The sequence below is a fragment of the Drosophila montana genome, unplaced genomic scaffold (genome assembly GCF_035044405.1).
Source record: "Drosophila montana isolate Dmon_TW-CO22-7 unplaced genomic scaffold, ASM3504440v1 contig_2481_1, whole genome shotgun sequence".
NCBI lineage: Eukaryota > Metazoa > Arthropoda > Insecta > Diptera > Drosophilidae > Drosophila > Drosophila montana.
The window spans coordinates 711,284-734,442 of NW_026997351.1; the positions used below are offsets into that span (position 1 = coordinate 711,284).

General features: G+C 38.6%; 3 protein-coding genes across 8 annotated transcripts in view; 2 read left to right on the top strand and 1 right to left on the bottom strand.

The window, feature by feature from the left end:
* LOC135428421 (uncharacterized protein DDB_G0283357-like) overlaps window positions 1-15,819 on the top strand; it is a 49,014-nt gene extending 33,195 nt beyond the window's left edge. For 3 of the 6 annotated variants that reach the window (XM_064682391.1, XM_064682394.1, XM_064682393.1), the window contains 6 exons: window positions 421-759; window positions 12,303-12,849; window positions 13,427-13,766; window positions 14,692-14,940; window positions 15,020-15,228; window positions 15,316-15,819. In XM_064682391.1, the coding sequence (XP_064538461.1) occupies window positions 421-759; window positions 12,303-12,849; window positions 13,427-13,766; window positions 14,692-14,940; window positions 15,020-15,228; window positions 15,316-15,718 (2,087 nt within the window). In that variant the 3' untranslated portion in view covers window positions 15,719-15,819. The remainder of the gene's footprint in view (window positions 1-420; window positions 760-12,302; window positions 12,850-13,426; window positions 13,767-14,691; window positions 14,941-15,019; window positions 15,229-15,315) is intronic. The other 3 variants (XM_064682392.1, XM_064682396.1, XM_064682395.1) reach the window with 1 other exon arrangement.
* Window positions 15,820-17,084: 1,265 nt separating this feature from the next.
* LOC135428375 (uncharacterized) lies at window positions 17,085-17,929 on the top strand. Its single transcript, XM_064682332.1, has 2 exons — window positions 17,085-17,215; window positions 17,282-17,929. The coding sequence occupies exons 1-2, from the start codon at window positions 17,153-17,155 to the stop codon at window positions 17,831-17,833; spliced, it is 615 nt and encodes a 204-aa protein (XP_064538402.1). The 5' UTR covers window positions 17,085-17,152; the 3' UTR covers window positions 17,834-17,929.
* A 1,001-nt stretch (window positions 17,930-18,930) lies between these two features.
* LOC135428379 (uncharacterized) lies at window positions 18,931-19,808 on the bottom strand. Its single transcript, XM_064682342.1, has 2 exons — window positions 19,667-19,808; window positions 18,931-19,597 (listed from the first exon to the last, which is right to left on the bottom strand). The coding sequence occupies exons 1-2, from the start codon at window positions 19,778-19,780 to the stop codon at window positions 19,019-19,021; spliced, it is 693 nt and encodes a 230-aa protein (XP_064538412.1). The 5' UTR covers window positions 19,781-19,808; the 3' UTR covers window positions 18,931-19,018.
* Window positions 19,809-23,159: the final 3,351 nt, after the last annotated feature.

Below are 23,159 nucleotides of genomic sequence, written 5' to 3' on the forward strand. Positions count from 1 at the left end.
AAATATTGATTTTGAGACATGTTTTTTAAAGCGAGACACATTGAAGGGGGTATCTAGATTCTCATTAAGTATACATCGATTTAAAATGTTTCACTTATTGGATACCTCAACCAATTCTCCCAAAAATTGGAAGAAACTTATTTTTAAAGGTAGAGCATTGTACTTTAAGTTCATGAATACTTTTCCATGCCATGTTCATTCCCTGATAATTAAAAAAAAACCGGTCTTTAAGCATCGAAGTTATTCAAGAATGCATTTCCCATACGTGGTATGGAGCAAAGGAAATTCATAGAAATTTTGGGTCGTGCAAAGCCGGGTAATAATAATCACTATTGTCATATATGTCTGTAAGGATACCTTATTCTCGGTAAACCAGTTCTACTAACACTCGCCCTCTGTTCCTTCTCTCTCACCCTTTAGTTAATGGACCTCCGCCGCCACCCCTGCCGCCGCCACTGCGTGCTCCCGTGCAGCGCAACAACCTGAATGGCGAACACTCCAGCAACAACAGCAACAGCAGCAGCAACAACATCAACTCAAATAACAGTAACAACATCTATAAGAAGAATCACTTTGGCAACGCACCGCCACCCGCAACAGCGACAACAACACAAGCGACAGTCACAACAACTGTTGGCTCTGCAGCCGGACATGACGCCGTGGATTCGGACTCAGGCCTAGAGGTTGTGGAGGAGCCCAGTCTGCGTCCCTCGGAACTGGTGCGTGGCAATCACAATCGCACCATGTCGACCATATCAGGTATGTTGGCCAGCTCGTCTCTAAATGATAGCGGCACTTTGAGTGAATGTTATGAATCCTATGGGATAATGGACTGAAGTATTAGAGGCACGGTTTTAACTCCCCACCGAGTCTTTAAAAATAGCCCATGAAAGTTCTTAGATCAAGAACTCACTTCATACTTAGTCAAGTGTGCTCCGGCATTATGCCAGGTCAGACATTTCGAATCCAAATTTCGGCCACACAACATAATTTTGGTAAACAAAAACGTACAAATCACAAATTACGAAATTCGACAATAAAACACAAACACAAAAAACTCAATAAAAAAACATACCCATTAACGGCGGGAGTTGTGAGCCATGAGCACCGATGGTTCGAGCCTGGGCTGGTCGGATCTGCTGGATAGCAGGCCGCTAAGCAGCAGCTCCGATGAAACAACGACCGTTCACATGTCACCCAAACAGACGCCGGCGATGACACAATTGAGCAGAACGCTGCTCACCGAGGAGCCGACGGCGCCCAGCCTGGATGATCTGACAGATAAGCTGCCAGAGAATCTGAATGTTAAGGATACCTATGTCATTTACAGCGTTGGCAATGCAACGCTCTTTATGAGCTCGCTGGACCCTAAATTTGCCACAGATCATCAGCTGGAGCTGCTCGATCGCCACTTGCTGGACGTCAAGATCGCCGACCCAGAGGAACCGCTCTGGCCCAATCCCGACGTTCTCACCATGGGCATGCGCAACGTGGCCAATGGTGATGTGCCCTGCACCAGCTCAGCGGCCGCTTCCGCATCCACAACGAATCGCAGATGCCACTCCAAAATGAAATGCATCAATAAGCTGGGCAAGAAGAAGCGCACCAAGTTGCATTACAAGTAGTTCAACGCAAGTCCATTCAACAGTTGCCATTGCCCATACTTCTTACGCACACATAGTTCACACAATTTGTTCTACAGTTTCTTTTTCGTCTGATCAGTAAAACCGAGCGTTGCCCTATTGCACGCCTTAATCAATAACTCTTGAACCCACTCACGCACCATTGACGGGGTCTTTGACATTATTGGCTAAGCGGGGGGCGAGCAAAAAGCGCTGCCAGTCGCATTGATTGATCAATTAGCAGCACAAAGTTGGCTAAAACTGGAATTGCCCAACAACCAGACGCCAACCAAACAACTTTGGTCAACATTTTGTTAACCATTTGGCAAATTGGCTGCAATTGACCAGAGGAGCGTTTAAATAGACAACAGCAACAAACAAACATGCAACAGCAGCTACACCAATTGAAATTAACAACAGATCAATCTTACAATTCCCAAGTAGTTTAAGCGGAAACAGCTTGCAGCTGTTGCGTTATGTTTGTATTGCAGATTGTTAAGAATCTCACTTAATTTATGGAAGGCAATGGGCAATATTCTAACTCATATCAAGCATATTAAACATACGAAGTATATTAAAAGAAAGGCAGGCTATGTTATATTTATGGTCAATTAGTTGTAGCAGCTAACAAATGTGCTTAGATTAAGGTAATAGATGAGGAGCGAATGTATCTCATTACTATTATTTACAGTGTATTATTGCAGTCAGCAGCTAAGCAGTTAGATCTATGGCCGTATAGAAAATGAAGTGTCAGCAAACTGACAGTTTATAGAGTTTAGCGAGTGTATTAACCTGGCCGAAGACAATGAATGCCAGCTATTTGACATGCATTGACTCGCAATATGCATTCGTAAATGGTCTATGCACTCGCAATAGGCATTTCTTTGCCAGAGAACTAGTTGTATGCATACAAAATGAAATAGACATTCGAGCAAAATTCACACGTTAACATTGGGCAAAAAACTGTAGCAGGAAAAGCTGAAAAAACAATGTGGCCAAACAAAGAAGTGGAAGTTTAAAGCAACGTGGGTAAATATTACAGGTGGGTTGGCTACAGACGTGCGATGGGTGGCTAGTTAAAGGGGAAGCAGAGGAACAGACTTCGTTGTCATTGACTGTGTTTGCAAATGCATTCAAGCGACCAGTTTCAAATGGGCATCAAATTGAGTGAAACCCAATACAGTAGTCACTGTATGCCACTTGCCACTTGCCACTTGCCACTTGCTGCTTGCTGCTTGCCACCGGACAGGTTGCAGATCAGAAGCGCTGGATCCTTTGGCGCTGTCGTTGGCCCAGGCGGAAGTGCATATGTTCAGCAAATTGACGGGCACCTCTGGCTGCTGCTGCCACTGCCACTGCCACTGTCACGCTCCCCTCCCCACCATTTCCCTCTGGTGCATGCACCACAATGCCGCCAATTATGGCCTGGGCTGCATGTGGGTTGTGGCAGCCAATCCACCCGCGCTGCCTGCGCTGCAAAACTTTTACCCAATGAAAGTGAACGTGTTTTTCGCACAGGCATTTCACAAGACTTCACGATGCCACAGCTCGGAGTCGACACGACTCGCGGACTCGTTGTTGTTGTTGTTGTTGCAGTTGCAGTTGCAGTTGTTGTTGTTATTGTTATTGTGGCTGTTGCTGTTGTCGTTTTGGGTGAATAACTTTGGCGATCGCTTGAACTCGCATCAGGCTGCCAGCGACGCTCGCCCAGTCAACATCGTCAACGTCCACAGCCCAGCTCAAAGCTGAATATTCACGGGTTTCGACTTAAGATTCGTATTTGTTTATTTTTTCCATAAATCTTCGTTTGCAAACCATTGAGCATGTGATTGTGCATTGTGTTCTCGCCCTCAATTATTCAATAAAAATACGGTTCAAAGTTGAAGTTTATACGGTATGAACATGTCGGGCTCGATGAAGATCCATAAGAATACGCGGCGAAATTACTTTACGCTGAGCTTTCATCGTTTCGATATATTTCGGTGTAAGTGCGATCCGTTCGTGTAGCCATAAAAATAATGCATAATTCGATTTGTTTAAACATTTGTGTTTTTATTTTCATTTTTGTTTTATTAATAACAGTTACACATTCGTGAAGCGTGCTTTTGGCATATGTGTTATGAAATAATTAATATAAATAATTATAAACAAACAAAATGTTTACCTTAAAAAGGATCTTAAACTATTTTAATCCTACGATATAGGAAAAATATTCACAGCACATTTCTTAATCTATTTGCAATGGTTTTTTTTCCTTTTGTTTGCATTTTCTCAAAAAATATGAAAAGAGTGGAATAAAACCTTTGATATTTCTCACATTCCCTTTCGTCACCCTCTATATACATTTTCCTAGCTTTGCCGTATCCCTTTTCCAGTTTGGCAACTGGCTTGCACTTGACGATCTACATTTTCAATTTCACCATGAAAATGGAAGCCGTTGGCAGGCTCAAACCTGACCGAACCAATTGCAATCCATTCCAAATGCAGACGGTGTCACATCCAGTTAAACTGCTCTGGAAATTGATAAAACGTTGAAAACTGTTGGCAATTGCTGAAATCGTTTGTCAGTGGACGTTGTTTTTGTTATACATTTCGTTTGGCCACCAAATCAACGGCCCAAACTGGCTAGACCCGATCGGATGCAGTCGCGAGTGCTCTGACCATACACAATGCCATCTAACATCGACGTAATGGAAGCCGCGCTCGGCAATGCAGCTTTCCAGCTCTGCCCCCAAGTCGAAGCGTAGAAACGAGTTGGCCAACTTGCGTTCACGGAGCCGTGAAAGTTGCAATGTCGAGGACTCATGACAAAAAAGAGAAGGAGGCGCAGCGCCTGATGTCCAATTAACTGGGAACATGTGTACCACTTGCTTTTTTGGCCATTTATCATTCGAACTGTCATTTTTCTGGGGTTTCCTTGGCTCTTTTTTTTTCTTATTAAACTTTTTACATTTACCCGAAATATTTAACATCTTAAACTGTTAATCTTTGAGTAAGACATAATTAGAATATATTATATAATTATATATTATATTATAAATATATAATAAGAATATTCTATCTAGAATTTACAAATTATTTTAAGTCCAAGCAAATTCATGTAAAATTTCGGACTTTGTTCTTCAATTGCTATTGTTATTTTTTGCCACAGCACAAATCTGCAGTTTAACTAAATTAAACAAGTAACAGGCTCTAGTCGGGAGTTCCCGACTAGGGGATAAAAAAAAAACATAGTTCCTTCGGTTGGACTCGAACTCGCAAGAGACCACGCTTCTTGCCGCCTCCTTAAATTGTTGGGCAATACAAATTGATTCATTTATTTGATTTATAGCTATGTAGTGGTAGCGCGGACGTGGCGATAGCTATAAAATGAAAGATACCTGATATATATACTATTCTAGGACAGACGGACTGACAGACATGGCTAGAATGACTCGGCTATTGATGCTGATCAAGAATATAAATACTTTATATGGTCGGAGATGTTACATACGATTGCACAAATACATTATACCCCCTTTACCAATTTTTAATGGGTTCAGAGTATAAAAATCATCAAAAAGATGGACATCATTCCACAGTTGGTTTTTTGTTAATAAGTTTAATGTCAACCCCCGATATTAAATTCCAAACATTACCAATCGATACTAGGGATCCTTACAAATACAAAGAGGTATAACATTCCAAAATCAGTCGATATTTAAACGAGATATTAAAGAAAAGTCATCAAAAAAGTTTTGATTTTCGAACCGACCCCGAATTTGAGAAAAAACGTGAAAAACGCCCCCTGCCATTTGGTTGATTTTGGTCAAAATTTGGATTTTTATTTGTTTGATGCCAATCGATAGTACTGATCCTTACGAGTCCAAAATTGAATAAATTTCCCAAATCTGACATTATTTGGCCGAAATATTCAAAAAAAAACATCAACAAAGGTTGACTTTACAAACGAATCGGTTTTTGGTCAACCACTTTGTTTAACCCATCGATTTTAAAAATGTTTGAATGCAAATTGATAGTAGGGATCCCTACGAATTCAAAACGGTATAACATTTCAAAATCGGACAGTATTTACCCGAGATATTCAATAAAAATCATAAAAAAAAGTTTTGAATTTCGAACCGACCCCGAATTTGAGAAAAAAAGTGATGTAACCCCTTGCCATTTTGTTAATTTTGGTCAAAATTTGGATTTTTATATTTTTGATGCCAATCGATAGTACTGATCCTTACGAGTCCAAAATGGTATAAAATTCCCAAATCGGACAGTATTTGGCCGAAATATTCCAAAAAAAACATCAATAAAGGTTGACTTTATTATCGAATCGGTTTTTGGTCAACCACTTTTTTCAACCTAACGATTTTTAAAATGTTTGAATGCAGATTGATAATAGGGATCCATACGAATTCAAAACGGTACAACATTTCAAAATCGGACAGTATTTACCCGAAATATTTAATAAAAATCATAAAAAAAAAGTTTTGATTTTCGAACCAACCCCGAATTTGAGAAAAAACGTGATGTAACCCCTTGCCATTTATTTGATTTTGGTCAAAATTTGGATTTTTATATTTTTGATGCCAATCGATAGTTCTGATCATTACGAGTCCAAAATGGTATAAAATTCCCAAATCGGACAGTATTTGGCCGAAATATTCCAAAAAAACATCAACAAAGGTTGACTTTACAAACGAATCGGTTTTTGGTCAACCACTTTGTTTAACCCATCGATTTTTAAAATGTTTGAATGCAAATTAATAGAAGGGATCCCTACGAATTCAAAACGGTACAACATTTCAAAATCGGACAGTATTTACCCGAAATATTTAATAAAAATCATAAAAAAAAAGTTTTGATTTTCGAACCGACCCCGAATTTGAGAAAAAACGTGATGTAACCCCTTGCCATTTTGTTGATTTTGGTCAAAATTTGGATTTTTATATTTTTGATGCCAATCGATAGTACTGATCCTTACGAGTCCAAAATGGTATAAAATTCCCAAATCGGACAGTATTTGGCCGAAATATTCCAAAAAAACATCAACAAAGGTTGACTTTACAAACGAATCGGTTTTTGGTCAACCACTTTGTTTAACCCATCGATTTTTAAAATGTTTGAATGCAAATTAATAGAAGGGATCCCTACGAATTCAAAACGGTACAACATTTCAAAATCGGACAGTATTTACCCGAAATATTTAATAAAAATCATAAAAAAAAAGTTTTGATTTTCGAACCGACCCCGAATTTGAGAAAAAACGTGATGTAACCCCTTGCCATTTTGTTGATTTTGGTCAAAATTTGGATTTTTATATTTTTGATGCCAATCGATAGTACTGATCCTTACGAGTCCAAAATGGTATAAAATTCCCAAATCGGACAGTATTTGGCCGAAATATTCAAAAAAAACATCAACAAAGGTTGACTTTACAAACGAATCGGTTTTTGGTCAACCACTTTTTTCAACCTAACGATTTTTAAAATGTTTGAATGCAGATTGATAATAGGGATCCCTACGAATTCAAAACGGTACAACATTTCAAAATCGGACAGTATTTACCCGAGATATTCAATAAAAATCATATAAAAAATATTTTATTTTCGAACCGATCCCGAATTTGAGAAAAAACGTGATGTAACCCCTTGCCATTTTGTTGATTTTGGTCAAAATTTGGATTTTTATATTTTTGATGCCAATCGATAGTACTGATCCTTACGAGTCCAAAATGGTATAAAATTTCAAAATCGGACAGTATATGGCCGAAATATTCAAAAAAAACATCAACAAAGGTTGACTTTACAAACGAATCGGTTTTTGGTCAACCACTTTGTTTAACCCATCGATTTTTAAAATGTTTGAATGCAAATTGATAGTAGGGATCCCTACAAATTCAAAACGGTATAACATTTCAAAATCGGACAGTATTTACCCGAGATATTCAATAAAAATCATAAAAAAAGTTTTGATTTTCGAACCGACCCCGAATTTGAGAAAAAACGTGATGTAACCCCTTGCAATTTTGTTGATTTTGGTCAAAACTTCGATTTTTATATTTTTGATGCCAATCGGTAGTACTGATCCTTACGAGTCTAAAATGGTATAAAATACCCAAATCGGACAGTATTTGGCCGAAATATTCAAAAAAAACATCAACAAAGGTTGACTTTATTATCGAATCGGTTTTTGGTCAACCACTTTGTTTAACCCATCGATTTTTAAAATGTTTGAATGCAAATTGATAGAAGGGATCCCTACAAATTCAAAACGGTATAACATTTCAAAATCGGACAGTATTTACCCGAGATATTCAATCAAAATCATAAAAAAAGTTTTGATTTTCGAACCGACCCCGAATTTGAGAAAAACGTGATGTAACCCCTTGCCATTTTGTTGATTTTGGTCTAAATTTGGATTTTTATATTTATGATGCCAATCGATAGTACTGATCCTTACGAGTCCAATATGGTATAAAATTCCCAAATCGGACAGTATTTGGCCGAAATATTCAAAATAAACATCAACAGGTTGACTTTATTATCGAATCGGTTTTTGGTCAACCACTTTTTTCAACCTAACGATTTTTAAAATCAACAAAGGTTGACTTTACAAACGAATCGGTTTTTGGTCAACCACTTTGTTTAACCCATCGATTTTAAAAATGTTTGAATGCAAATTGATAGTAGGGATCCCTACGAATTCAAAACGGTATAACATTTCAAAATCGGACAGTATTTACCCGAGATATTCAATAAAAATCATAAAAAAAAGTTTTGAATTTCGAACCGACCCCGAATTTGAGAAAAAAAGTGATGTAACCCCTTGCCATTTTGTTAATTTTGGTCAAAATTTGGATTTTTATATTTTTGATGCCAATCGATAGTACTGATCCTTACGAGTCCAAAATGGTATAAAATTCCCAAATCGGACAGTATTTGGCCGAAATATTCCGAAAAAAACATCAATAAAGGTTGACTTTATTATCGAATCGGTTTTTGGTCAACCACTTTTTTCAACCTAACGATTTTTAAAATGAATGCAGATTGATAATAGGGATCCATACGAATTCAAAACGGTACAACATTTCAAAATCGGACAGTATTTACCCGAAATATTTAATAAAAATCATAAAAAAAAAGTTTTGATTTTCGAACCAACCCCGAATTTGAGAAAAAACGTGATGTAACCCCTTGCCATTTATTTGATTTTGGTCAAAATTTGGATTTTTATATTTTTGATGCCAATCGATAGTACTGATCCTTACGAGTCCAAAATGGTATAAAATTCCCAAATCGGACAGTATTTGGCCGAAATATTCCAAAAAAACATCAACAAAGGTTGACTTTACAAACGAATCGGTTTTTGGTCAACCACTTTGTTTAACCCATCGATTTTTAAAATGTTTGAATGCAAATTAATAGAAGGGATCCCTACGAATTCAAAACGGTACAACATTTCAAAATCGGACAGTATTTACCCGAAATATTTAATAAAAATCATAAAAAAAAAGTTTTGATTTTCGAACCGACCCCGAATTTGAGAAAAAACGTGATGTAACCCCTTGCCATTTTGTTGATTTTGGTCAAAATTTGGATTTTTATATTTTTGATGCCAATCGATAGTACTGATCCTTACGAGTCCAAAATGGTATAAAATTCCCAAATCGGACAGTATTTGGCCGAAATATTCAAAAAAAACATCAACAAAGGTTGACTTTACAAACGAATCGGTTTTTGGTCAACCACTTTTTTCAACCTAACGATTTTTAAAATGTTTGAATGCAGATTGATAATAGGGATCCCTACGAATTCAAAACGGTACAACATTTCAAAATCGGACAGTATTTACCCGAGATATTCAATAAAAATCATATAAAAAATATTTTATTTTCGAACCGATCCCGAATTTGAGAAAAAACGTGATGTAACCCCTTGCCATTTTGTTGATTTTGGTCAAAATTTGGATTTTTATATTTTTGATGCCAATCGATAGTACTGATCCTTACGAGTCCAAAATGGTATAAAATTTCCAAATCGGACAGTATATGGCCGAAATATTCAAAAAAAACATCAACAAAGGTTGACTTTACAAACGAATCGGTTTTTGGTCAACCACTTTGTTTAACCCATCGATTTTTAAAATGTTTGAATGCAAATTGATAGTAGGGATCCCTACAAATTCAAAACGGTATAACATTTCAAAATCGGACAGTATTTACCCGAGATATTCAATAAAAATCATAAAAAAAGTTTTGATTTTCGAACCGACCCCGAATTTGAGAAAAAAACGTGATGTAACCCCTTGCAATTTTGTTGATTTTGGTCAAAACTTCGATTTTTATATTTTTGATGCCAATCGGTAGTACTGATCCTTACGAGTCTAAAATGGTATAAAATACCCAAATCGGACAGTATTTGGCCGAAATATTCAAAAAAAACATCAACAAAGGTTGACTTTATTATCGAATCGGTTTTTGGTCAACCACTTTGTTTAACCCATCGATTTTTAAAATGTTTGAATGCAAATTGATAGAAGGGATCCCTACAAATTCAAAACGGTATAACATTTCAAAATCGGACAGTATTTACCCGAGATATTCAATCAAAATCATAAAAAAAGTTTTGATTTTCGAACCGACCCCGAATTTGAGAAAAACGTGATGTAACCCCTTGCCATTTTGTTGATTTTGGTCTAAATTTGGATTTTTATATTTATGATGCCAATCGATAGTACTGATCCTTACGAGTCCAATATGGTATAAAATTCCCAAATCGGACAGTATTTGGCCGAAATATTCAAAATAAACATCAACAGGTTGACTTTATTATCGAATCGGTTTTTGGTCAACCACTTTTTTCAACCTAACGATTTTTAAAAAGTTTGAATGCAGATTGATAGTAGGGATCCCTACGAATTCAAAACGGTATAACATTTCAAAATCGGACAGTATTTACCCGAGATATTCAATAAAAATCATCAAAAAAGTTTTGATTTTCGAACCGACCCCGAATTGGAGAAAAAACGTGATGTAACCCCTTGCAATTTTGTTGATTTTGGTCAAAACTTCGATTTTTATATTTTTGATGCCAATCGGTAGTACTGATCCTTACGAGTCTAAAATGGTATAAAATTCCCAAATCGGACAGTATTTGGCCGAAATATTCAAAAAAAACATCAACAAAGGCTGACTTTATTATCGAATCGGTTTTTGGTCAACCACTTTTTTCAACCTAACGATTTTTAAAATGTTTGAATGCAGATTGATAGTAGGGATCCCTACGAATTCAAAACGGTATAACATTTCAAAATCGGACAGTATTTACCCGAGATATTCAATAAAAATCATCAAAAAAGTTTTGATTTTCGAACCGACCCCGAATTTGAGAAAAAACGTGATGGTTGGTCAAAACTTGGATTTTTATATTTTTGATGCCAATCGGTAGTACTGATCCTTACGAGTCTAAAATGGTATAAAATTCCAAAATCGGACAGTATTTGGCCGAAATATTAAAAAAAAAAAATAACCCATCGATTTTTAAAATGTTTGAATGCAAATTGATAGTAGGGATCCCTACGAATTCAAAACGGTACAACATTTCAAAATCGGACAGTATTTACCCGAGATAATCAATAAATATAAAAAAAAAGTTTTGATTTTCGAACCGACCCCAAATTTGAGAAAAAACGTGATGTAACCCCTTGCCATTTTGTTGATTTTGTTCAAAATTTGAATTTTTATATTTATGGTGCCAATCGATAGTACTGATCCTTACGAGTCCAAAATGGTATAAAATTCCCAAATCGGACAGTATTTGGCCGAGATATTCCAAAAAAACATCAAAAAAGGTTGACTTTACAATCGAATCGGTTTTTGGTCAACCACTTTTTTCAACCCATCGATTTGTAATTTGTTTTAATGCCAGTTTATAGTAGGGATCCGTTCGAATTCGAAGGGCTTTCCACATCCATAAACCCAGACCTAGGCTCTAACGTGGACTTATCGTGTGTTTAAAAACTTATAGAAATAATGTAATATCGAGTTTTATAATCTTTAGCCGTGCGCCTAATTAAAGTTCTACACTCAGTTTTCATACACCTTATAGGTATATTTATAAGAATGCAATGGTTGGGTCTTTTTGGCGCTGGGTCTTCCTCAAACGTTATTTATCTTAAGCCAAACTATCTTTTTAAAAATATTTGAGTAACTGTTTTGGCTTTAGGTTCGGTTCATAGTAAAAAATAAAGTAGAATGCCATATTTGAATCAGTTCGATTTGCTTTCTTGCCTTATAAAACTGTTACTGATTTAGCTGAATTTGGCAATTCTATGCCAAGACTTGCGACTGCGAAAGCTGCGACTTTGAAAGCACTTATGGCCATTAATCATCTGCCGCGCTCCACCCTAAGCTAGATTGTTTGGCAACAACTGCGTTTTAGAGCTCTGCATTTGATTAAGATGTAGTCGAAATCCATTAACGCCATTCTGCAGTTTTGGTGAAAGGCGTCGTCACAGGCTGCATACGCAATGAGTTGTGTCTCGAGAGTGTGCCGTGTGTGTGTGCGTGTGTGTGTGTTGTTGCAGCTCAAGTTAGCGTGACCAAAGAGCTGGGATAACTGCTAACCCACAATAAGTAGTTAACGCAGACAAGACTTAAATCTCATAAATAAATTTGTTCAATTCCAGCGAACAAGAAAGCCAAGCTCCTCAATGGCAATGGCAACGCCAACGGCAACAGCAACAGCAACATCAACGGCAACGGCAACGGTAATGGAGGCGCCTGCGCTGACGCTGCAGCAGCAGCAGCAGCAGCTGCCACCGCTGGCAACGGGGATGGGCACTATCAGCACGCCAATGGCAGCATCTATGGCTATGCGGAGGGCAAGCAACGCTGCGGCAGCAACAGCAACAGCAACAGCAGCAGCAGCTATCAGCCCTCGCACTATCACCAGCAGCAACAGTCGGTCTATGCGGCCAGCATCTATGGCGTGGGTTCATCCGCCGAGGATCACTACGAGCTGCAGCAGTCGCAGTATGGCGGCAGCTATAACGGGGAGGGCGCCGGCGTTGGCGTGCGCTCCGGTGGCCCCAATTTGGTCAACAAGCAGCTGGTGCTGCCGTTTGTGCCGCCCAGTTTTCCCAACAAATCACAAGACGGCGTCACGCATCTCATCAAGCCGTCGGAGTATCTAAAGAGCATAAGCGATAAGCGTTCGTGTCCATCCTCGGCCCGGTAAGTTAAGAAAGTCATGCCAGCCTCAGCTGCAGCTCTAGCTCTAGCTCCCAGCTGCATCAGAGAGTTGAGATGCAGTTGTAGCTGTTATTTATTTAGTTATTGTTTTTGTTTTTTTTTTTTTTTAATTTGGCTGCACATCTCGTGCGGCGGCAACATAAGTAATTACCACCAAAAGTGGCAGAAGTACAGTTGCCTTAATTAAGCTGCAGACAATGCCAGCGCATGCTCACGCCGATCGCTGCCTGGGCGATGGCTGGGGGCTGGCTGGGGGCTGGCTGGGGGATGGGGGCAATTAACAGCACCACTCGCGAGTCGCGAGTCGCGAGTCGGCCGCACTTCCTCAGCGGCTCAAGAGTGCATGAAATTTTATGCGTGCTGCATGCCAGGCCACTTTTGCCAACTGGTTCGCCTCGCTCCGATCAGTTGCAATCCAAAGATGATACTGCGCACACGACACGCCTGGCGCAGGTCCGGCCCACATCACACATTATGCCACACACACACACGGAGACACACACTGAGACACACCCACACAGCTTTTCATCAAATATTTAACAATCCTTATTTGTTGCAGCTCCACGGACACGGAGGACTACATGCAAATCCAGATCGCACAGCAGCAGCATCATCATCATCAGCATTCGCACCAGCATCCGCACCAGCATCAGCATCATTCGCATGCTCTGGGCGTGGGCGAGCAGCCACCGTTGCCGCCGCCGCCGCCACCGTTGCCGCATATGATGCCGCCGCCAATGCCAATGATGCTGTCGGCAATGGCTGGCGATGCCACCAGCAAGTCACAGAAGCCCAAGAAGCCGCACGGCTCAGCTGGGCCCAGCAGCCAGGATACGGCCACGCGCAAGCAGCATCAGCCGCTGTCCGCAATTTCCATACAGGATCTGAACAGTGTACAGGTGAGTTGTATCCCAGATGGAATGGCCATATAGAATGCTTATACCTGACTAGCGGATATAGCCCGGCTACTTAATATTTTGAATTTGGAAAATAAGTTTAAGGCCGATTAAATGAGAATTATACTTTCGGTTAAACTACCGATTGGGAATTTTCTTGTACAGATCTTCGAAACTTGAAACAAATCGGATCAACGCGTAGTAATTGCTAAACGTTCGTCCATATTTGATCCGCTAATTCACCTTGGGAGGTGGATTTTGTGAAATGTGAGAAACACATCTCGGATCTTAATAATGATCTAGTTAAAATGTTAATAAATATCTTTGAAAATTAGTTTGAGTCTGATCGAAGGGTCAGCCGAATGGTTTCATGTATTCGTTTTCCACCAATTTTCCACGGTTGCGGGTGGAATTTCTCAAGCAATCAGCTTTCCAGCTGTTAGGGTGGTCAGTCGGTCAGTTAGTCAGTCAGCCAGGATAAGCTCTTTCATATGTATAGGCGGTCAAGTTAGTCTGTTCGTCTGTTTGCAGGCAATCTAGTGTCCGAGTTTTAAGTTTTGAATCCGATTCGATCGAAGAGGTAAATCATGTAGTCACTGATACAGCCGTACGAAAATAAGTTCGTTTGCTTTTCTTATATCTTCTATATCTTAAATAAAATCATCAAATAAAAGTTTTATTTTTTGTTTTCGCAACATTTTAACTAAATTAAAACACACTTGGATTATCATACATAGTTTCCAAAAGCATGTTATAAAATATAACTAAGCAAAAATCGAAGAAAAGCCTGGCAACATTTACCAGCTGTGTAGAGTACATATGTATACATTTTCAGATATCAGATATCATAGCTTAAGCGACAGCAAGAACCTTAGAAAGCCATTCGATCAATAGCCCAATCCCTGATCCCATTTAAATTTCTGTACAGTTGCGACGCACGGACACACAGAAGGTGCCGAAGCCCTACCAGATGCCGGCACGCAGTCTGAGCATGCAGTGCCTGACGACCAGCACGGACACATATCTGAAGACGGATCTGATAGCCGAGCTGAAGATCTCAAAGGATATACCCGGCATCAAGAAGATGAAGGTCGAACAGCAGATGGCCAATCGCATGGACTCGGAGCATTATATGGAGATAACCAAACAGTTTACGGCCAACAACTATGTTGATCAGGTGAGTCGCAAGGTTGCCGTGCCGATGGATGCGGGCTGCGGGGTGGGGGCTGTGAACTGGATTATCATGCGTGTCAAAGATCTACTTACAGATACCAGAAAAGGATCAGGCCGGCAATGCCATACCCGACTGGAAGCGCCAGATGATGGCAAAGAAGGCAGCCGAGCGGGCCAAAAAGGACTTTGAGGATCGCATGGCCCAGGAGGCGGAGTCGCGTCGCCTCTCGCAGATACCCCAATGGAAACGCGACTTGCTGGCTCGTCGCGAAGAAACTGAAAACAAGCTGAAGTAAGTGGTGGGGTGTGGGGGCATAAGGTGGCGCAGCTGGCGGAATCCTCTCTCTGACCTGTGCTCGCTGTCTGTGCCATTTTGCAGAGCGGCCATCTATACGCCCAAAGTGGAGGAGAATAATCGCGTGGCGGACACCTGGCGCCTCAAGAATCGCGCCATGTCCATCGATAACATCAATCTGGCCACCTGCAGCGCCGCCGGCGGCCTCAATGTCGAGCAGCACTATCAGCAGCTGCAGCTGCTCCAGCAGCAGGCGCAGCAGGCGCATCCACAGGGCAACAAGGAGAACCACAGCGAAGGGTCCACAGCAGCCAAGCCCGGCGATTGCGAGCCACCACTGCTGCAGCAGCAGCAGCAGCAGCATCAGCAGCAGCAGCAACCACAGGATGCACTGGATCAGGGCGAGGACGATCAGGATGATAGCGACAACATCATTCCCTGGCGTGCACAGCTCCGCAAGACCAACAGTCGCTTGAGCTTGATCTGAGTTGGCCGTCTCCGCGCTTAAGTCTCTTGTAGTGCATTTTTTTTTGTTTATTTTTTTTTCTCTTTAATACGAATATATATAACTTAACGAATGTGCAATTATATCACATGATTTTCGATATTTCGATATGCGAGTGAATTACACATATACATATACACATACTTATATATATACATATATATATTATAATCTTAAGTAATCCATATTTGTAATGTGTTAAACGCATCCGCGTGCTCCAGAGGAGTGGCAAGCGTTTCGCGGCACCAGCTCGAGATCCAAGGCAAGCTTTAGACCCAAAAAAGTAAAAAAAAAAATAAAAACAAAAAAAGAACCGAAAGAAAATGAATGAATATACGATTGAGATATTGTGTATGTACTATGTAGAAATTATTATACGTATATAAATTTTTTTTTTTATTATTGTTATTCCTATGTTATACAAAATCAATCGGTTTGCATTAATATTCATAATTATTTAAACTTGCAGTAAATTCCAATTTGGTGTTGTGCGAATCTCGATTATTCGACTATTGATTATTATTATACATTAACGATATCATTTAACTATCGACTTGAATCATAATTACCTATTTAAGCTTCCATTTTTTTTTTTTTTATCATTGTTATTTGTTTTTATACTTGGCTCAATATATGATTAAAATAAAACTATACATATTAAAATTGCTCGAACTTTTATTGGGCGGGATTCCATTCAGGATCAGGATCCACCCGATTTTTGACAAATTTGTGATGTTACCCCTTGCTCTTAGATCGTCGGATGTATCCACGGCAGAGTTATGTTGTTTTCCAATGTCGGGCTTCGAACGAGTTCAAAGAGGTATACCATGCCACAGTCAAACTTATTTTACCCGTAATATCAACAAATTATAAATTCAAAACTAAAACATTCTTGCGTTACCTTTCGAAGCTGGCTCTTGAAATAAATGCTTTCCATAGAAAGCTTGACGAAAGATGTATTTGGAATAATTATAAGGTTTCTCAGCCAAATGATTGCAAGCATTTACTAAGAGTATCTATTTTATTTAGTTTGCGAAAACTTAGTCATGATAAAGTCAATTGTCCATTATTGATATATGAGAGCACACTTTGGATCGGTTTCAAATTAAATTTGTACCCAATTGATATTTATTAATTTGGCAGACTTTAAGTGATTAATTAAGACGGCTAGTCCGTACGTATATGCAATGTTCTATTGATAAGAGACTAACTGTTTCAAGTTAGTATAAACAGATATATAGTATACGAAATATTTATAGGTATACAAATGGCCATAGATAAATCGGGGCAAACAGTGGAACCACTTCACGCGTGAGCACTTCACAGCGATAGGGCCAAGAGGGCAATCTTTATAAAAATGAAGAGCCGTCAGTCCAGTCGATCATTCTGCAACCACAGTTCAGATAGCCAAACACTATGAGAACCATTACACTCTGTCTTTTGCTGCTCGTTTCGGCCAGCTGCCTGATCAGCTCGAACGTAAGTAAACAACTAGCGATGGCAAATTGGAACAAAAGTAAATACACACAAATTGCTTTCTTTTAGGCCAAGGCAACGGTTGACGATTCAATCAACTTCGAGGATGTGGATTTGGATGCACTGATTGATCAGCTGGATGGCGATTATATGGATGTGGAGGAGTTCGGCTTCATCAGATCGGTGCGCAAGGCCCTCAAGAAGGTGCTGAAAACAGTGCGCGGCGTCAACTGCACCATAAAGGAGGTCATTGAGGTGTTGAGCGCGGCCACCAACTATGTGGATGGTATTGATGCATGCGGCACAGCCGTGCCCAAGGATGTGGCCGCCATTGTCAATTCCTGCAAGACCATAATCTCCATCTGCAACGATATCATCAATCTGAACAGCAAGCTGTGCACCACCGATGATCCCGATTCCAGCCAGATGTCCTCCAAGAAGTGTTTCTGGCAGCTGTTCAAGGCTGTCATGAAGCTCACCAGAAAGATCAACACCACCCTGAAGCAGATCGCCAAGCTGCCCTCCGACACCAGCTCCTGCTTTCTCGATGCAACAAACGATGTCAAGAACAGCTTTAACAATTTCTTGCCCAATATCAACACTTGCGTCGATCAAATGTAAACATAGCTCAAAATTATAAAAAACATATATACTTAAAAACAAAAGTACCAAAAAATTTGTTTACAATATGAGTAAATAAATGAAATACAAGAGCAACTTTACGTTTTTTCAATCGAAGCGAATGGGGTATACATACAAACAAACATACTTGCAGACATACATAAACACATACACACATACATAAAAAACATACAACAAACACGCAACATAGCACACACATACATAATAAAAATAAATGCATACTTACATAAATACATGCTTGATTACTTGAATAATTACCTACTTACATACTTACATACCTACACACTAACATACTGAAATACTTACATACTTACATTCTCACATACTAACATATTTATATTGAAATAAAACATACCTTCAAACACACACACATGCTTACATGCAGACATACATAAATCCACTCATACATACATACACAACATACTATGAGAATCGCATAGTAGGGCAATATTCCAAAATACAATTGTTTTCATTTGCATTGCAGCGGAAGGCCAACTTGGTCTACGTTTGGTATGGCAAACTATACACATATGAATTACACATATACACACATACGGACAGACAAACATACATTTGTATAAACATAGATAATGCTATTAAAACTGTTTTGTCCGATTTCTTTTATAGAATTATTGTATTTGACATCGTTTAATGGATGGGCTGGCAAATTAGTTTGCGTACTCGAATTCCCGGTTATGTTGTGGAGAGTAGATTGAGCTAAAGCTAATAAAAACCATATAATAATAATTGAATACATATAAACTAAATATACCTAAAATAGTTAGCTCTGACTGGCTGACAGATTGGTGATTAACGCACGTGCGCGGGCAAGGCCGGCCAACACTCGCTAGTAATAAAAAATAAGTTATAGACTGCAAAAAATGCAAGATCAACGGCTTTTCTATATCGTTAAAAAAGCTTCTGGATTTACGATATGCACAAGAACATTTCTCAGCTCAAGAGCTCTATTATTTTTTATCAGTTCCCAAAGGGAACTAAGCGTTTGCAGCTGTGCAGTTGTTATCGTTAACTTAATAGCCAAACGATTCAAAGCCTTATCAAATGCCCAAACCCAATTGACTTATGCATTTTTATTTGCTTCTCTTATGGGTATATAATGGAGAAAAAAGAGACATGGTTAAATATGGCCAGAGCGCGGGCTGCCTACGAGCTGGTCAGCTTGGAGCAGGTCTTTATGTTGGCGGGGAACTGTGTGTAGTAGCTGGTCAGGTTGCTGGTGGCATTGGTGACACAGGTGATGGCACTGGGGCCAGTCTGGGGTATCTTCTTGGCCAGGGCGATGGCTTTCTTCACCTGTCTGTACAGGCTGAAGACCTGGGCCAAAGTCTTGACGGCACAGCTGTTGGTGATCTTCTGCTGCTCGGGCTCCTCGGTGCTGGCGCAAATGTTCGACTTCAGGTTGATGATGTTGTTGGCGGTGCTGATGATTTTCTGGTTGGCATTGATCAGATTGGTCACATCCTGGCTGGCATCGACGCCGCAGGCAATGATATCGGCATTGTACTGCAGAGCGCTGCCCTTGATGCCCACAACCCACTTGATTATGCAGTTGAAGCCCTTGACGCTGCGCAGGGCCGCCTTTATGGCCCACCACGTGGCCGAGAAGATGCCGAACACCTCCGGATCGAAGGTCTCCCCGTCGATATCAGCGAAATCGCTGGGCTCGTACTGCACGCCTGTGTCCGGCGCCATCATCAACGGTTGCCAGGTGCCAGCATTTACCTGTTTGGAGCAAACGAATCGTTAATCCTCAAGCTCACCCATTCGCTTGAAACCTGGCCAAATACTTACACTGAGCACGCAGACGGCTGCGAACAGGGCAAATAATGTGAACTTCATGTTGGGGTCTGCAAATGCTATCTCCTTGGACTGTGCCGCGCTTTGGGCCTTTTTATAGTGCGCCATGGTCTTGGCTAGCGATAACAGAAATAACTTAATAATGCTCGAGCAGTTCCAATCATTTATCGAGTCGCCTATCTAGCTATCTACCCATCAATTGTACCAATACAGGCACAAACCTCAGGTGGGCTTAGTTCAAGCACCTGCGGGTAGCACCTTTGCGGCCTTAGCAGCGGCTACTTTGGGGCGTGCTTCGCATATCAGCTGATGAGCTGATAACCAGACTTTGAATCTTTGTCTGGTAAAAACGGCGCAATTAAAGCGCTTATCAATGGACTTTTCTATAGAGTATGCATATATTAATATTATTTAATATGGGATATGCAAAACTAGAAATAATTTAAGCTAGAATATACGAATTTTGTTGGAGCTCTCTCTGTCTCTCTGTCTCTCTCTCTCTCTCTCTCTCTCTCTCTCTCTCTCTCTCTCTCTATCTTACTCTCTGCTCTCTCTTCTTCGTGCCAAACAAAACTCCGTATAAATTGTATTATAAGCTTGTTTTCCTACTATCTTAGCTTGTGGTTTATAATTAATAACACCTATCTACATATATAGACAAAGTGCATCAAAGATAAAGAATATTCCAGTTTGTTTTAAAACTATTTGACTAATAGATCTGCAAGACAGTTTTCATCAAGTTTACTCGCTACGAAATCTAAAGCTCGAATCTTTTGAAGGAAATCTAACACATTATTAAATTAAGATAATCTGATTAGCTCATTATGTGAAAGAAACTGTGAGACAGAAAATATCTCAGCTGCTTTTCACATTTCACATTCAAACATAGTCATATAAGATCCAAGATCAGATCACATTCTCACAGATTATGTATTAGCTTAATATTATAAACCAGCCCAAAAGACAAATTGAGAAAACGGTTTGCTGTGAGTTTGAAATACCAAAAAAAAAATTTATTTTATTTATAGTAGAGTGTCCGAAAATTAATTGATTAGCATTTTGTTATTGATGATATTTTTTTGCTGTCAAATATTGTGAATAAGTTTTCCATACATATTGCATTTATTTATAATATAATATAACTTTCTTTTTGAATAGAAGACGATAAGAGGTTTTGTTGAAAATGTAGCTAGCGTCTGGGCAAAAAATTGAACTTTAATTAAGTTAAGCTTGCTAATTTTGAGTTGTAGTTAATTAACTATTGAGTTTTTTTGTGTGTTTTATTTTTTTTTTTTGAATATATTTTGCTAATAATATGCCGGAGATACAATACGATAAGAACGCGAGTGTGTGTGTGTGTGTGTGTGTGTGTGAACGCGCGCAACATCTAATAAATACCGCTTGAATGCAGCTGAAGCTCAAGAAACTACTTTAATACGGAGTATATATGTGTGTGAGTGTCGTGTGTGTGTGAGTGTCGTGTGTGTGTGTGAGTGTCGTGTGTGTGTGTGTGTTAAAGTGTGTGCCAGTAACATTTGTATTTGGCCTTAGCCACGTGCTGCATAACAAATCCGTTCTGTGTAACATACATACATACATCCTTACATCTGTAGATCTTAACATTTGTACATCTGAACATCTGTACATCTGTACATCAGTAAGTGTTTGCATGTATGCTGGCTCATTCGCAACTTGCCCATTGCCATTTGATGTTGTTTTTGGTCTAACATTTTCAGCCGCTTTCTTTCATTCAGTTGGTTCTCGAAATCGTTCAAAAAATTAATTTTTACTTTTTTTTTTAGTTGTCAATTTGTAATCGTAATGCCATAATTTAAATTTAAATTTAAATTTTAATGCTACTTCAATTTCTCTTTTCGTTTATCTTAAGTAAAATTGAATCAAATTCCTCAGTGCTTGCAGTGCATATCGTACTTAGATGTTTTCGTTTTTGCGTTTGTCTGTTAAATGTTTAACTTAAGAGCTACCAAAAAATTTTTAACCATTTATATAGTATATAAGTGTATACATATAGTAATATAGCTTTATATGTATATATCTTTTTATATATTTTTCTTGTATTATATATTATATGTAGTTCATTATTATTGTGTATATATATTATGTCTGTGTATTATCGATGTATATATAAACATATATATATATATATATATATATGTATATGTATATATATGTGTGTAGTTAAGTACATTCTTTAGTTATATACAATTTACAGTTAAGCAGTTTAGAACTCTTCGATAGAAATACTTTCAGACTTGCGTAAGTTTATACTTTTATCATTCATTTCAATTAATTTTAAAGTAAATAGTAGATGTTTTAAACAAAAACCGTTGTCTTTCGTTTCAATCAAGCTGAAAACAAACTGAAAATAAATTCTGAAAGATAATACGAAATTCAAATAGATCATGGAAGAACAAAAAATATTAAAGAAAATCCAATTTGTACACACTGAAATCGAAAACATGCTTTAAAAAATTGAAATTTTTTTTTTGAAAATAAACCATATTTATTCTCTCAGTGTATGTGTGTAGTGCTGTGTGTGTGTGATGGCGTGTATGTGTTTGTTCTTTTCTTCTTCTTCATCTTCTCTACTTTTTCTTTCCTTTCTTAAAGAATAAATAAATAAATTAGAGTTAGAATTGGGTATAAACTAGACGCAATACTTGTTTGTTAGTATCCACACATACATATGTAGCTATATAGTATATATAAGTTTTCTTCTTCTTCTTCACAAACCAATAAATGGTATAGTTGTTGCTGCTGCTGTTGTTCTTGTTGTTGCAGATACTTCCTTTACAATTTCTGTTGCCTTAGTTTCTAGGTTTTCATAAGACTTGCGTTTCATGTTGTTTTCCATTTGTTCAACAATTCCCTTATATGCATAGAAAAAAATATATATATATATATATTTGTAAATATGCCATATATGCATGTGTCTAGCATCTATATAGTTATAAGTATATATATATATATATATATATATATATATATATGAGTGTGAGTGTTTGTTTGATAGTGGGTATGTATTGCCCGCTTCTACACACATATATGCATAACAATTTATATATTTGCTTAAATGTAGAACATTCATCAGGTTATATGCGTGCTGGATCTGTGGTAAATATGTGAATGTACCTGTGTGTGTGTGTGTGTGAGTGTGTCTGTGTGTCTTTGTGTGTGTTTTTAGAGTTGTCAAGGCATTGGATGTAGTCAAAATAAGTTTGTGATGTCATATGTTTGTGACTTGCTTTGTTATTTGTACAAAATACACGAAAATATATTCCTTAGTTTGTCTTGGACCCGGTTGTTCTCCGAACAGGTGTATATTTAACCCACTTACAGAGCGTTGCTCTACATTTTTTGTAACGCTTGGCAACACTGTTCACATTGCACTTGTTCTTCTCAATAATCCTCAAACTACAATTTCAATATTTGATCAGATTGTTAAGCGATAGCAAAGCGGAAAGTT